This window comes from Dromaius novaehollandiae, chromosome 15 (genome assembly GCF_036370855.1).
Source record: "Dromaius novaehollandiae isolate bDroNov1 chromosome 15, bDroNov1.hap1, whole genome shotgun sequence".
Classification (NCBI taxonomy): Eukaryota; Metazoa; Chordata; class Aves; order Casuariiformes; family Dromaiidae; genus Dromaius; species Dromaius novaehollandiae.
This window is the reverse complement of record NC_088112.1, coordinates 21,384,091-21,400,876: the sequence shown is the minus strand read 5'-3', so window position 1 is coordinate 21,400,876 and position 16,786 is coordinate 21,384,091. Positions and strand designations below refer to the sequence as shown.

General features: G+C 45.1%; 1 protein-coding gene across 1 annotated transcript in view; it reads right to left on the bottom strand.

Moving 5' to 3' along the window:
• Positions 1–16,786, bottom strand: part of PDLIM4 (PDZ and LIM domain 4) — a 63,393-nt gene that overhangs the window by 25,332 nt on the left and 21,275 nt on the right. The window contains exon 3 of the mRNA XM_026118244.2: positions 8,862–8,946. Within this exon, the coding sequence (XP_025974029.2) occupies positions 8,862–8,946 (85 nt within the window). The remainder of the gene's footprint in view (positions 1–8,861; positions 8,947–16,786) is intronic.

The window sequence follows — 16,786 nt, the reverse complement described above, 5'->3', positions numbered from 1 at the left end:
CAACGCAAGAGACGACTTCTCCATCCAGGCAATTAGCCTTACACTCGTGCCAACTTTCAACCTCAGGTTACTCATGCCAAGAACTGCACATTTCACAAGCGCTGTTTGGCATGTTTGATCGACGTCCCTGGGAACATACGGAAAGCCCACGCTAGAGAAAAGCATTTCCCCCACCCCAAAGCATCTGCGCTGGCCTCCTACCTGCACCAATACATTGTTATTTTCATGGGATACAGAACGGTGTCCGCTGACCTCAAATCACAGGCCTTCAGTTTAACCCCCCTTTAAAAGTTAGTCATTTATTCCTCACCCCGCCTTTGCCCCAAAGGGAGGGAGGGGAGGACAGCAGGGCGCAAAAAGTCATTTTTGCTCCCATTCAATCACTTTCTTCACTATCTTGTGTTTTACTTAAAGCACAAACCTCGGGAGTTTGAGACTAACACGGACAATTTCATGATTTTTATTTTATTGTCATTCTCCTTTACTACCAGTCATGGGAACTGCCGAACCACATCCAGCTGTTCCTGTATCGTGCTTTCCGATTCCCTTTGCGTAACCACTACGAGCAGCTACCGACACAAAGAAGAATCGCTGGCAACAAGCAAAGCTTCAGACCGCCAAAATACCACGTTTAAAACCAAGAGATGTTTACTTCATCAGCATGGCTTACCTGAAGGTCTCTTTTGGTAAAGTTAGGGTAAACTACCTATGGAAACACAACAGAAGTAACAGGATAATATCTTGGGGTTTCATTTTGAAAGGGCCCAAGCTTTAGCTTGTATTCATTAGCAAAGAAGTCAAAAACATGTCTCAGGCTTTCCTGCTAGGAAACAAGTCCTGGCAATGCCTCGGGATAACATCCAAGTCATCTGCTGCAAGGGAGCACGGCGGGGAGGCAGCCTCCGCAGCTCCGCCTGTGCCACCCGGCCAGGGCTCCCTCTCCACACCCCGTTTGCCCTTTATCCACCTTAAAACAGAGCTTCTGCAGCTGCTGGCCCACCCGTCCCAGTCCCTTTGCTCCGGTCCCAGGCGGGGGGAGGACTCGGTGCCTGTGCCAATTCGCTGCTTGCAAGCGGCCCGGGAGCCCCCCGGGACAATTCCCCCGTGCACTGAACGCTGCCGAAACGCGCTCTGCAAGGCTCCGGCTCACACGCTCACCCCAGAAGGTCGTAGCATTTGCATCTGGGAGTCTGGACAAATTATGCTGCATTAACAGACAAGCTTCTGTTCAAGCAGTCTTCCAAATGATTCAACGTTTCGTAACGGCAGTTGGTGATGCCCACAGCTTTTCATGCAAATATTTCCCCTGTGGAAAAGTCACAGGATCTCACTGTGTTCAGAATTATTTACCTAACATATTGGTTGCTCGGTAACACAAATATGTTGAAATGATAACAAATGATTGCAAAGAGCAATTCATTCGTTTTAAGTGAGCAACGAGGAAAAATAAAATGGAAGTTACTTTTCCCCTGGGAATTTGAATGATAGGAGAGACACTAAAATGCACAGGCGCTTTCACAAAACATACTGCATTTCTAAACACTCAGGTATGCAGTTTTCTTACCTGTGTTAAGCATGTCATAATTGAGATTGGTGTTATCAAGTAAAATAATATGGCATATGTCTATGCTAGCTCTTTATCCAATGAGATTTTCTATTTTGCCCTCAATCAACCCCCATTCTTACCATTTTAGCATAGGTCCTAGGAGAGCAAACTGTTTAACTTTGCTGGACAGAAGAAAATGCCATTTTGAAGTTTCCATTCCAAGTTTTTCCTTCATCCTTAAGTTGTTCTTTTTTTCCTCTCATATATACTAGGATTACTGAAGCTCACTTAATAAAGATGCTGATTTACATAAGAGGTACATAAGAGGATTTTACCGAAAAGGTTACAGCTCTTACAGCTACAGGAGCTCAACACATCACCAAGGTATGGAGAAAATTCCTTTGCTTTCAAACATTTCAATATTACATCAGAAGAAAAAAACCCAAGTGCATACCAACTTGCGTGTAACCTCTTCACCTGGTAAATTAGATCAGCAAATTTTGGTTGTGTTTAAAGCCATGATATTTGAATGTGAAATGCTGCCTAAATAACTCCAGTCTGTGGTTGACTTGAATTACAGTGGCTGTCAGGCTTCAGCATGTTTCTACTATTAAATCAGTCCTCAAACAACAAGCTGGGAGTTCCCATGCGACTGGGAATCGAGTGCAGTGCCAGGGCATTATCTCATCCTTTGTTTTCCCAGAAGTATGAAACCGACATTTTCCCCCTTCCTTCTGCCCTGAGATTCACTAAATTATGCTCGAGCTCCAAGGAAGCAAGGGCTTGTTTTGTGTGATAGCCTGCATTTCTGATGAAGTTTTTCCCATAAGCAGACATCACCCAAATCCTGCATTTTTTTTCAGTGAAAGAAGGAAGGTCACCTTAAGAAAGGAAATTCCATCTCTTCAGCAGACAGGGCTTTAACCCCCGATTTACAAATATAAGTATGGTCTACACTATCAAAAGTCTTTTGCAAATATGTATGTGGAAACTTCCTGCACAACACCAACCCATTAAGATTTCAAAGCAATACTCTAAGCTGATTAATCAAGTGAAAAGCAATTCAACCTCAGTAAGAAAGAAATATAATGAAGAAGATCTGAGACCAAAAAACAAATATGAGAATACTTGAAACATTTTTAAAGCTATACTAGTGCTTTAAAGTATCAGTAAAGACTGTTTGTGCTGTCACAGAGTAGATACAGCTCAGTCTCATGGCTTTCTTAGGCTACAAAAAGCTAATCACTGGAAGAGTCTTCACTACGTGGAACTATTTAAGCCACACTACATCATTAATTATACTGGTATATGCCCAGAGCTATCTCCAAAGTCCAAGTTTACGATCCCTCCATCACGTCGGCTATCATTTTGCATGTACGGAGGAATAGCAGCAATGCTGAATCAATCTGGGACTCAATATTTGCAGTGTTAGGCTAAACCACAAAGCTCTCGCAGGTCTCAGGCAAGACCGATCCCTGACGGGGGTAAAGTGACACAAGAGACCCGCTCTCCTGAATGAGCCAGGTCTTTCTCAGCAGGCCATCACCACATTGCGCAAGTCTCAGCCTAGCTGCAGCTAAGTATCACCTATGAAAATCTTATCTATAAGGGAACACAGGGCTGCTCTTTACCAACACTCAGTATTCCATGTAAAGAGCAGCAGAGGCAAAGTCTAGATAAGAGAAAGTTTAAGAAAGAAGAGTTTTGAAGCCAAGAGAAAGCAATTACTGCAAGAAAAACAGGACTGGACAACAAAGCAAAAGCCTACCGTGCAAAACTCTAAGCCGTCTCTTAGAAAGCCAAATATAACTGTATTTCATTTATTTGCATGAATGTGACAGGAGTCTGATATCTAAGCTGGCTAACAGAAATCTAACAATGCTTCTGCAGCTCAAAAATATCATAGCTTAGGTAAAGTGGCTTATTTTATAAATATCCTCTATTGCATTAAACAGTAATGCAGAAAATGCAACCTGGTAACTGATGCTTGGGTAGTCAGTGCTACCCTTTCAGCAAGCACAACACTATTTTGGCAACTATAGAGACTTGAGCCCTTCTAATGACAGCACTTGTAAGGACGCATCTCCGGTACCTCTACACCATCGGCCAGGATTAAGCATGGTGTGTGATTTCTTGCATTATTACTTCAAGCTGCTTCAACAGCTACAGCAGATACAGATTTGCCCCAGTTGCTCCTGTCCTCTCTATCTCAATTTTTTCCCCATGCAGCAAGCTTCGTGCCTTGCACCCGATTGTACTCAGGGCACAAAATAACATGAGTATCTGTGGACTGAGAATTTGGTGTCAAGCACAAAATAGCATTACAGGAAACATTTAAGCGATGAGCAGGAAAATGCTGCCTTCTATGGAAAGGCTGGGTTTTATTCCCCATTGTTCAAAGCTTACATCTTCTAAATCAAGGCTTAGAAAGCGACTACTCATGAGTCACAGCGTGAGAGAGATCAAGGCAAGCAGGCCGAGGACCAAGAGCATCCTCCAGGTTCAACCACCACCCACGGGCCTCGTCCCCTCCGGGGAGAACGACGTCAGCCAGATTCTGCAAGCTCTGCAGCGCTTTTATGATGCTCTCACTGGGATCTGGGTGACTAACCAGCTTTTAGAAGCGCCTCTGCCTCTCTAGATGCTATCAGATAGCCAGACAGGCGAGAAAAGTCCCAGCCTTTCACCTCGGTCAGCAGACCCTCCCTGCGTGCCCAAGTTTGCAAGGATTTGCAACCTATTCCAACCTCAGCTACGTGCTGTCAACTCAATTTTTGCTGCAATTACTCTCACATCCATACATTTGGGTCTACTGTCAATTAGCAAGGACAGAGTGCGACCTCACAGTCTGAAACACCAGTTTCCAATCTCCACTGTGCCAGCAAGCTGTCAATTTTAACAGTGTGAGAGTGGTCAAGAAAACAAACATCCTATTCTTTTATTACTGCCATATGGCTGTATTTTGACTAGACACTAGCGCTACAAGAAACTAAATACAGTGGAATTTCCAGAAACTAACCCCTTTGTTTCATACAACGCTGCTGGCACTTCCCACTTCCACCATCTGCTAGAGAAGGGCCAGTATCACACATGCACGTGGTGACACCAGAAATGGGGCAAATGGGACAGATGGCAAGGCCAGGCCAGCGAGGCAGAGGGACGAGCAGCGAGGTCATGCTGAGCGATGGCAGGCAGGACTTCGCCGCTCGAAGAGCACAAAACCACCCCTGCGAGACGCCTGCGCAGCACAAGCATCATCCACAGTCTGCTTCGTGACAAACATGTAGCCCCTCATTAAGCTATAAGTTGGAAGGTCACCAAATTTGAGTCCTTCTCTACAGATCCTCACTATTAAATATAGACTTGTATGCTCTAACTCATAACCAACCAATATTTAAAAAACCCAGACATTCCATTAATGAAGCTCACTAGTATTTTGATTAATGTCGTTTCTGCTAATTGTAAGCAACAAGCTAGCTCAGCTTCTGGGTTCTTCAGTGTTGATGACAGTTATTCCCTGCAGTCATGGGATTAATCAACAAAGTTTTAATATGGAAGATTATTACTTTCTCAGGTTTTTTTCTCTTCTCCAGAAAAACTCAGGTGACAAAACATCACAGAATAATAATTAATAAAGATCTCCATTTTTAGGCCTGTTTTTAGCTGCCAAGCTCTCTTGCACAAAAGATGAGAATAACTACAAACCTCATTGCCTTCAAGATAGAGAGGTTACTAAAATAATAAATAAAAGTGATCCTGGGGCACATGCTTTCCTGCACAGTCACAAGCAAAGAGAAGTAATCGCGTGGATTTAGTCACTCTGCTTGCGTTCGCACATCTTGGGGCAGAGGCACCAATGGAGATAAAAAGACTTCTAAGAATTTGTTTTTCCCTCCACTATTTTTTTAAACACCTTTTTTTACCCAACTACAACTACAGCTATCAGAAGTCAAAAGACTTTCAAGATACCTTTGCACAGGACAACGTAAAAGTTAGAGTAAAACCTTGAAGGAAGGAAATACACGTGCTTCACATTACTGGGAAGGCCACTTGGGGTAAAAATCGCAAAACCTTTTCAAGGATAGCCCCAAATCTATTTCTGTGACTCCCGGGCTGGCTTCCAGCAGCACTTTTTCCCCCCTTGTGTTTCAGGGCAGATTACTTTTTTCCAGATGCGAGGAAGTGCACCTAAAGGTTACACATTTCGAGCCAAACCATTACTTTATAATGAATCTTTTCTTTCTCGTAATCTAATAAGTGCCTTTGCTACAGGGACTGAATTTTAACATTTTAACACTATGCAGGTCAGCCACAGGCCTTACAGCAGCACCCTCCCAAGCATCCAGGGGACTCCAGCCACGAGCACCGCCTTCGCTCCGCGGGGACCACGTGCCCGCTGCAAGGGTTTGCCTTCTCAGGTGCTTATGGGCACCCTCAGCATCACACAGCTCGGAGGAAGTCTGCAAAAAATCAGGGATTAGGGCAACTGCTGGCACAGGTCCCAGGCAGTTAGCAAGCACACACAATATCAGTCCATTATTCCGAAAATCTCAACCATGCCTCATATCACAGGCTGCTTTGGGAAGGCAAAGAGTCGACATATGCATCTAGGGTGCACCCATGGCAAAAATACTCTAACACTAAGTGGGGGACCTGACTCACCTCCTTTTGGGGACACACAAGGTCATCAAGCAAGAGGATGTAAGAAACAGTATTTTCTGCCTGGTTAAGGGGAGTACTTCTTTTTACCTGTTTATTCCTGTTCCTCTTTTAATGCCTTGCCACAAATGTGTCTCTTTTTACTTGCTGAGTATTTTACAGATTTAGACATATTTAGTGTAGGTCTGGATTCAGGAAAATATATTCCTACCCCATCATTATACACCATGTAACTGTCTAATTTTTAAAAAGATCCATATGTAACATATATTAATAGTACGATTCAAATCCAATCTGTTTTAAACCTCAGAAATGTTGTGTCTGGCAGTGAAACTGCTGCACATTTGTTCCTTATTTAATATTACTCACAAAGTTTTGGGCACAAAGTCTATTAAAAAAATCTGTCAGAAAAGATTGCCGTAATTGATTAATGAAGCAAACATGGCCAGAAATCAAAGCCAAAGTGCATAGATCACTCTGCATTTTCAATTAGTGCAGGAAAGACAAGCAGATCTGTGAGTCTCTTGTGTCTAATAATGGGACTGATTTGCCGGTACAGCTGTTATGCAAGTTAAAGGACTACAGTACTTACAACAGCTCTCACCTCTCTTTGCTGCCCATTCTCACAAACAGTGTGGGAATGCAAAATATCCGAGAACTACATTGATTGACCTGTCACGTTTGGCTGCGATGGCCAGACTCAAGAGAGCATGACTATATTGATCTGTTCTTCGTAGTTTTTATAACACCTTACCCCAGTCCTCCCAGCAGCCACTCGTCATTTGGTCACTTTTCTGTTCTCAGTACCGTTTCCTCATTCTTCACTGAAGGGAAGCAAAACAAATACTGTTCCTCTTTAACATACCTGCTTCTCCACCTTTGTAACTTTTGCATTAATTCTGGACTGAACTAGCCATGCACCGAAGCAGGGCTGAGGGGGGACCCTTGACAGGATGCTTGAAAGTCAGATCTAGAAATGAGTAGCAGAGCTAAGCCAGCAGCACCTGCACGGGGGTACTTTGTGAGCTCTGGAGAACACAAAGGCTTCTAGAAATAGCCTAAAACAGAAACCACCTTATCACAGAAAGAAACCATGGGGGCAATGTTTGAAAATTCAGCCGCAGCACAGCATTGAACGTGTGTTTCTGTGTCACTGCAGTACCTGCAGCAGGGAGTGGCCCGTCCTGTTTGTGGCACAGAATTTTTGTTAATCTGATGTACTTTTTTCTTCTGAAATGTGCAGGCAGGCAGCTCCAGTGTCCCCGCTGCTGCTGGTGGAAGGCTTTGCCCAGTTGCAGCAGTGAGAAGGGGGCCAAGGCTTGCCCGCTGTCAGCCCTGCTACCCACTGCCTTGCTGATCCCTATGAAAACCTGCAGTCCACGTGTCAACCCGGCTCCGATCCAGAGGGGCGACGTCGCAGGAGCTTCCCTTCTGGCTCATCTCCTCCGGCTCTCCTCCTCATTCCCCAAATACCTCTACAGCAGACATCACAGGCCAGGACACTCAAAAACCCCAACAGTCAGATAACAGAGATGCAAAAGAGGAAGGAGTGAGAAAAATGTTCCTTTTGCCTTTGAGGAGCCAAAGGAGAATTAAGAGTACCTCTGTAACCTCTGAATTTGCTAAGAAACTATGAGTCAGAGATGGATATGAAAGATGGAGACTTATTCACAACAGTGCTGTCATACTGACCCTTCGAAACCTTGAGGTGAGGGGCTAGGAGATACAGGAAGGTGCGGCAGACCGAAGACATAAAATACTGGCAGGAGGGCTCTAGGGAAAAGAGCTGAAGATAAAGGGAAGAGACAAGCTGTAAAACAGAGAGAGGAAGAGAAAGGAGTAAGACAGAAAAGAAGCAAAGGCATTAAAAAGTATCCCACACACCACCATGACATAAAATGAATCACCTCTGCAGGATTAGGAGGGTGTGGTGAACTCTGGAAAGAGAGGAGAGACCGAGGGCAGGTCTCCTGAGGCGGGTGCAAACAGACCGTGGACTTGCTGTGCTCCAAGGAGGCCAGACCTTAGGCAGAGCCAGTTAGGAGGTCTCCTAAGGGCTCCGTCAACGCTGACCACAGGCTCGGTCCCCTGCCCCTCAGGACGATGCTTAATGCTGAGCCCCAGCTAGCAGAGCTGGGCAGCCTCCTCATGCCAGCTGCCGCAGGACAGTTTCCGTCGCTGTAAGCTGGCATGTGCTGGCACCGATGTCCTCTCTCTGCCTCAGTTTTCCGTTTCCACTCCCATGCTGCCATTTCATCCTTCATACCATCATGAACATTCATGCAGGTAAGCAGCAAGCTGAGCCAGGCAAAAACCGAACTTGGGTGGAGCAGGATTAAAGAGATGGGTTTAAATCCAGACCAGTTCTCTGGTCTAATTCACCACAAGAATATTTGTGTCAGCAAAGCGGCCCGGGCCTTAAAATAAGCATGAAAATGCAAAGCCCAAGGAAAGCAGAGCAAAACCTGCACAGAAAAGTTGTTCTTTACAAAAGCCTCATAAATGTGAAGTTTTAAAACAACACAATAGACATTGTTTTACCTTTGCAAGGACTGTGGGGCACAGCAGAGTGCTTTCCAGGTTTTAGATATGGATCCCCACCCCCCAGAAAACTGAGCTGAAAGAAAATCTATATGCAGAGTTGCCGCTTCCATACCTGCGGTTCCGGCTCTATATTGATCCGGTAAGCTTGTGCCTTCCCATCTTCTAGAACGGGAGGTGACCAGGTCTTCCCTTCAGCTCTATAATGGGAAATTAAAGACATTTAAATGGAGTTTACTTGAAAGCAGGAAAAAGAACAATTTCTTTTCAAAAAACATATTCCCTGGCAGAAACTATAACCTGGAGCACAGAAGGATTTGTATAAATGCCTTTCAGCAAGAGAGCTTATGCCACCCCGCACAAGCCAGTCTTGGCCCTTTCAACGCAGGTGCTGGACAGAGCGAGCACTGAGATAGTTTCCATTCACAAACGCATCCTCGGTCCCGCCAAGCAGGAACAGGATGCTGCCATTGCCCAAAGTTTCTGTGTGCCTGAGCACTTTTTTCCACAGAGGTGTCTCAACGTACAGTTGGGATTAGATCACTAACATACATCTGTTCTCTTCAATGCTTAGGGCACGTAGGTTCTGCTTCTCCCATTTGCTGCTTTTGTCAGACCTGCCCTTTGATTTCCAACGAATAGAGGGAATTGCAGGGGCCTATGCAAGGTCTAACAGACATATACACACGCATTTCTGCATACAGAGAGCTAGAGTTTTTAATCAGAGCTACTGAGGAACTCTTGTCAAACTGGGAATAAACTTATGTGACTTTGGCTGAAGCTCAGCATCACCTGCCCTTCTTCCTTGCTGAGCCTGTGGACCCTAGAGAACCTGCAACAGATCAAATGCTACGTGGAGCAGAGCAATGCATTTGTTAATAAAAAGGCAAGACTGTTTTAGCTTTGGGAACATAAGAACTATTCCTGCACGGAAAAACAGCCTTCCAGTCTCCCATTGCATGCTGCTGTCTGAATGCACAAAACAGTGCATGTCTAAAAACAAAAGGGCTTTTGCTCCATGAAGGAGCATGCTAGAAAACTGAAACTCTCTCAAAATGAGAGGACCAGCCTCTGAGCTTTGCACTCCTCTAGTCCTGGAGTCAGGAAAAGTTTGTTCAACTCCTGGAAAAAACAAAAGCAATCTCAGGACTGCTTTGAGCTCTGCCTACCTGGAAAGCAACTGCTCCCTGCATCTCTGCGGGCTGTGGCAGAGCGGAGACCGCGGGAGCTCAGCCTTCCTTTGGGAGGCAGTGCCGGCGGGGAAGCTTTCCGAGGACATGCCCTTCTGCTAGAGGGGCTGCCATCGTTCAACGACTTATTTTTTGGCCCACACACCTCCATTGGAGGGAACCTCCACTGTTTCTCAATTGCATTGAGGCAGAAGAGTGAAATCAAAAGCTCAAAACACAGAACACAAATTATTGTGTTTAATCTCAGAACCTACATGTATGCCACTTAAGGAAAACACGATGAGTTCTTCTTCTACCAGGTATAGATCACTTGTCACGGCCGAGGATCCGTTCTTTGGACTCTGGCCCCGACACAAACCACATTCAACCTTGGTTTAATTATCTGCAGACTCCAAGTGTGCGTGTGTTGGGGGGGGCACAGTTTTAACCCAGGAATCTCTGATGGGAATTTTTACCTCCAGTATTTTGCATTTAAGCCAGTCAACGTAAAAACCCTCACAAATTAGGGTCTGATCCAAAACCCATTAAAACTGTAGACTCCCACTGGGTTTAATGTGCTTTGGACCTTGAAGATTTGTGCTTCTATTTTTCCAAATCACTACTTTGCTACTACGATCCTAGCCTTTTCAATGACAATCATTGCTTTTCAACATGGAAGAACTCATTTTTCATAGCTAGAGGTCTTGTTCTGATAAAGCTATCTTTACTATAATTACTTGATTTTTGGCTAGGGCTCTACTTTTTAAGTTTGCCTTTCAAGCTTTTTTATGTTTGTTTGTTTTTTAAATCAGGACAAAGGAAACTGATCTTCCCAGAAATGGCACCATTCCTAACAAATCTAACCTGATTTCTGCCCTGATCTAGCGCTGCATATATTACTTCCACATTAAGAATTTCATCCGGAGGTCCAGAACAATGAAAACGCCTAATTACATTGGCAGAGATCATCATCATTATTTCTGTACTTTTTCCTCTTGCACCGAATTAGCCTGGTGTTTGCTCACACTGTCGAGGAGAGTCAGACAGCTCCGACGTTCTGGGTCTGAGCTGCTCTGGAGACCATGTGCCAAGTACAGTTTAAAAGAATCCCTAAAGACTTCAATTTGCCAGTAAATAAGAAAGGAAAGATTCATAAAGTGATTTTGACTCTGGAAGATTAAAACAATGAGCAACAATGAATTCCCCCTGCGTTAAGCTAAGGCACTCAGTCATCAGTAAGAGCCAACACTTCCAAGTTAAAATTTCCCAGGTTGCCATTCCCCTGGCAAAGGGATCGCACTGTACCAGAAAACAGATAGACTTGTTTTCCAAAATCATTACAGATTTCTTCCTATTTTATGAAAGGCATGGTCAGATTTTTGCCAAGTTTGCATGTAGAATCCCATTCATAGTTGGTGCTTTTAATGATTAAGCTCAAAGGCCCTCTTTCAACAGCAGTTCTTCGGACCTACCAAAAGCTTTCATCTCAGCACAAGCAAGACGCAGCCTTTTACTGCTTCCACCAAATCACAGTACAGAACGGCCCGAACGCAGCCGGATCGACCCCAGCTACACAGCTTCCAGCTGAACTACTCTAAAATTAAACGGATATGGCAGAATTTAGGTTCCATTTTGCATTTTCATAGGCCAACCTGCAAAGCAGAGGGGACTCGGAGAAACAGCCTGACCAAGGAGAAATAAATCAGCATCACCTGAAGTTTGGTGAGCATGCACACACAGAGAGCCTGCCTCCTCTCCACCCAAGCAGCCCAATACTAGGCAGTAGAAGTAATTAAGAGGTCCTCTGCCTGAGAGTAAGAGCATATGGGCAGCTGCTGCCCAAGGGCTGAAGTTTGAAATTCGCACCCTCATGCATACACCACAGAGATCAGACATCGCACTCAACTACTCCAAGCAGTTTAATTTACGCCTCAAGGACGGGGAAAGTGTTTTCAGATGTGCTGTATTATGTTGTAGGGAATTAAAGTCAGCTATGTGGAAATCATTACCTTGCATTAACAATGCTCTATTTTATTTCAATGGCTGCTAGGACAATACTAAGAAAATAACCTTACCTGGGTTCGTGCCAGGCCTTCAACATGTGGCTTTTTGGGAACAGACCCATTAAGACGACATAATTAAAAAGAAAAAAATGCAGACGCCTTTTATCCCACAATTTGTTTTCTAAAAGATTCAACGTCATTTTCAAAAGATTACTTGCATATGGGCACGTATTTTCCCAAAGTGTTTTTTCACCTGGTAATAATCTGGAAGTCTTGCTCTCTACATTTACAGAGCTACTTTTAAGTTGCAAGGATTCCTGGGTCTTATTGAATTTCTAATTTCTCCATCCCCTTAAACTAACATTTAGTATTTGGGCAAAACGCCAGACTGAACCTGGGCCACGGCCATCTGCGACTGTACCGCAGAACAGGTGTGAGCAGGACAACTGCTGTGCAAAGTGCCAAGGAACAACCATTTCACCATGCTTCTCCCCAACCTGTTCAGTCCCCTCTAAGGGTGGTGGCTTTAGCTTATCACCCGTCCCCGAGCACTATCCATCCCTGCTGACATCAGAGCTAAGGCAGGGATTGAAAAGGTGATCTTTAGTACTCCGATAGGGACACTGGCCTCCAGGACCCAACCACGTCTAGAAGCAGCTACAGCTAATGGACATAGTTCCCCAGGATTATGAATGTCATAGCAGTAACTGGAAGGTGTTGGGTCTGTCCCTACAGCATTACATAATGCTTTCAGCCGCTTTACAAGGGAGTTAAGGCTTTGCACAATCAAGTGCACAGACAACGTGCTGAACTAACCTCAGCTGAATGCCCTGATGAATCAGGCTCAGGTAGAGTAGACTAAGGAGTAGCTGCGGGATTTCTTCTCCCTTCACTCTTCTTGACTAAAACTGTTCTTCTGTATCGGGGCTCTGGAAGGCTGAAGGGTTTTTTCTGTGTTAGCCCTTGAGGAGCTCCAAAGGGGAAGCTGTGATTCACTTTTTCAGTTGTACTTTTACTGGAAGTTGAGAACATCTCACATTGTAATGCTTCCCACATCCCAGCAATATTGCTGTGTTGCTTACAATAAATGTATGTACAACCTCACCCTCACAGGAGGCTTGGTAAAAAACGTGCATGGAACTGGGGGAGCAACTCGAAAGGAAATCGGCTGCATGAAGGTCTGGGAGCCTTTGGGGCTACATTTCCAGGATATTCATCACTGGGCCTTCTCTTACTGAAAATTTAAGCTTCCAGAGAAACATCATCCCTGTAAAATGAGCCAGTTTAAGTACAAGAACTCCGTAAGCAAGTTCTCCAAACAGACTGGGGAGAGTTGTAATGGTGGATTGGTTTGCGGTGGCCCTCTGCAAACTGCTTGCAATACTAATAGAAGCAAGATCTGGTTATCGATCCCTGGGCAAGATGCCACTTGCAGTTGCAAGTAAATACAAACACAGTTCTGCACTTGGGGCTGCTGCTTTCCCTGTTCGTTCAGTCTCAAGCAAACGTGACTAAATCTGATCTGCTCTGCAGGCAAAACACAGCGTGTCATTGCCACCTGCAAGAGAATCTGGGGATTTCCTGACTAGGACACGCTTGCCGCTTTCATTCCCGGAGCTGCACAGAGCAAAACAGAGCCCACCCCGCTTCCCCGGAGCTGGGCAGGGGTTTACACAGCTCCTAGTCAGAAAGGAGAGTTACGATCGCTGAAATAAGTTCCCAACAAGGTGCTCTTAACACAAATGCTTTTTTTCCTATAAGAATATTCAATTTAAGAGGAAAAAAAGAATAAAAATTAGTGATGCAAGTAGTACATTTGTCTTCTTACTGTAAAACCACGTTGATGGAAATGCACACACAGTTACCTCAGCATCCTTCAGCAAGCTCTACTTCGAATCCTTTAGCAGTAATGCTCATGGAAACATTGACGGAGATTCAGCCACGAGCGCGTGGAAACCCTTGCCTGCTGCACTGCTCAGCATTACCTTACTGCTTCCTCAACCTTCACCATCTCCACCCGTTTTCTCCTAGCAAAATCCCGCACAGCGGAGCACACTGCAGCTGGGCACCTGGCAGCCCGTCACGGACGGAGGCCCATCCGCCCCACTGCCGAGGCACCCACACCGCAGCGAGAGGCGAGGAATGGGACTTATTTCAGACAAAGAACCACAAAGCTGAGTCTTTGAGAACCTCTGCTTTGACAAGCACAGCCGGGGACACACGCACTGCGTCCTTCCCTCCGAGAGCAGCGAGGACATGCAGCAACAGCTCTCCCAGTTTTAGGGCTTGTGCTGCCAGCTGCCTTTAGCAGGAGCTAGGCACTCTTGCACGGCAGCACTGGGCTCCTCTGCTCTCCCCGGGCTGCACAGATGCTTTCCAGCACCCAGCCGGCCCCGGGCATAGCGAAGAACCCCAGTATTATCACCCAAAGAAAGGCCTACGATTGGGTGGGCCCAGGAAAAAAAAGGGATCAAAGCTGTTATTTTTTTTAAATCAAGCTCTCAAATCATGTGAATTCCTCTCTGCACACTACAGTAATACGAGCACGTTATTAACAGGAGAGAAGAGGGGGAAAAGGCACACTCCTTTCCTTATATGGGAATTCTCCATGTGTATAACTTAGAAATGACTGCACGATGTGATGAATCCCGAGCGAGGGTTACCACATGGTGATCTTTATCCACGCATTCACATTATTTAAAAATCTGAAGTCCCTGGCCTCCAGTCAAATAAACAGATTTTTGTGATTAAATACCAGGATCTCCATAACGCATTTCTTTGAGTAATAATTCACAGGGGTGCTTAGTAACAGGAATCTTCTTTAAAGAGCTGCTGTATACCTGCCATTTACTTTCCTTACATCAGTATGAGAAACGAGGCAAATATCATGCTCCCTGGCTCAGAATTCAGATGTGGAGCCGACACTGGAACACACCAGCTGATTTATCATCACAGCATCCTAAACCGTCCTGCTACGTCTTCATTAGTACTATCAATTACCTCCTCCCACATAAGCCAAGTGACATGCACTGCTGCTAGTGCTCGTCCTAAGCCCGCTCGAACTCCTGCCCTTGCATTTCAGAGCCAATAACCATGACCTGAACGCGTACCCCTTTTTATGGGCATGCCTAGGTAATTCCTCACACGTTACATCAGTGACCGCATGAGCATCCGTTATTTAAACTGACTTCTTTCACAAGCAGATGAGGATTTTCCTCTGCTCCATTTCTGAACAGTGAGGCTACTGTATTACTTTGCTTTCTACAGTGCTGGTGCTCAAAAACGGCCCTGCACATCAAAGGGCAGAGCTCTGCCCCATGAAGTCAGTAACACGTTGCCCATTAACTGCAACGGGGACTGAAGTAGGTCCAACAAAGGCATTAGAGAACGGTGGTGAGAAGAAAGGAGGAGAGATGCCGTCCAAGAGCACTTGAAATCCTTTATCAAGGTGAAAGTAGAGATGGAAAAAACATACTTTAATGCAGACTAAGTGGAGCCAGCCTGAGAGAGGGTGTTGAGAGCACCCTGGACGACGTGGACCCTTGCAGGGGTCACGGGGAAGCCCTAGCACACGGGGACAGCTGCAACATCCCCTTCACAATGCAGGCTTCCCAACCAACACACACTCAGGGCACTGCCCAACTGCTTTGGGAAGGATGCGGCATAACCTCACACGCTCCCAGCTGGCAGATGACAAAAAGCTTCAGAGAAAACCTTCTGGCTCACCTTCCCTCTCTGGCACAGATAGGCAGGTCTGGACGATGCTGCCAAGGACCTTCCAGTGGTGTGTGTTAACAGCAACAGCTTAAGTGATACCACAAGCTCTCCTGTCCAGCACCTGAGATCATTTGTGCACTCAACACTCTTCAAGAAAAAGTTTTCAGGAAAGCACAGCTCCAACCTAATTTTATGGTTGCTTTTATCTGAAGCATGACAAGATTTGAAATAAGCCTTCCCTAATAACCAGGGCTGCAGCACAGCCACAAGAGATATTAATATTTAAAGGATATGGAAAAAGCTTTCTTTTAGAAAGATGCACAGTAATATGTAAGCAAGAACAGGGCAAGCTGCACTGCTCTTCTGGTTATCTTTGGGTCCCAAATCTATTGTGTGCATTAGCCTGAACGCCAGCTACCTTCCAGGACAAGAAAGGGTTGATCATGAGAAGGAAGAGATTGATTTTAATGTGTAAGTACCTACTCATGTGAAAATGCGACTGCAAAGAATTCAGACCTGATTTATCAAGTCTGCAATTATTTTATTATTTTATTGCTAATCCCTTGTTACTGTTACAAAACAAAGCAGCTTTTCATATCTAAGGTGATGACCATTTGGAGAACAGAACTCCCAGGCTCTGCTGGCCTTTTTTTTTTTTTTTTTTAATTTTAAATCATTCAGTCTGCTTTGCTACCAGTGCCCTCCAGACACTGCCTCCTTCATATTCACAAAAATTATGTGAAAGATCAGATGCAAACAGCTGCTCTGAGCCTTGCATTTCTTTTGCGCTTGTTAAGAGTTATGTTCTCACTGCTATATACCCAGAGGTGTCATCTATAGGTGCTGAAAGCTCTTATTGACTCTTAGAGCTCAACTTCAGGGATTTGATGTTCTGTAGAAGGGCATACAACCCGCTTAATTTAAAGCGGCCTCATTTTCTGAGCACCTGTTTGATTTTCATTCTCATGGAAAAACCCCTCAACACCTCTGGACGGGGAGCCATCCATGCACGTGCTTACCTTTGGAAACGCCCGCTGAAATTAGCAGCCAGCTTTTGGTGACCAGGAGGCAGCTGATCAGGTCATATTTTGGGGCAGAGTTGAGGCAATCCAAGCATCTTTAAGAGATCACAATGCCAGACGTGACATTGC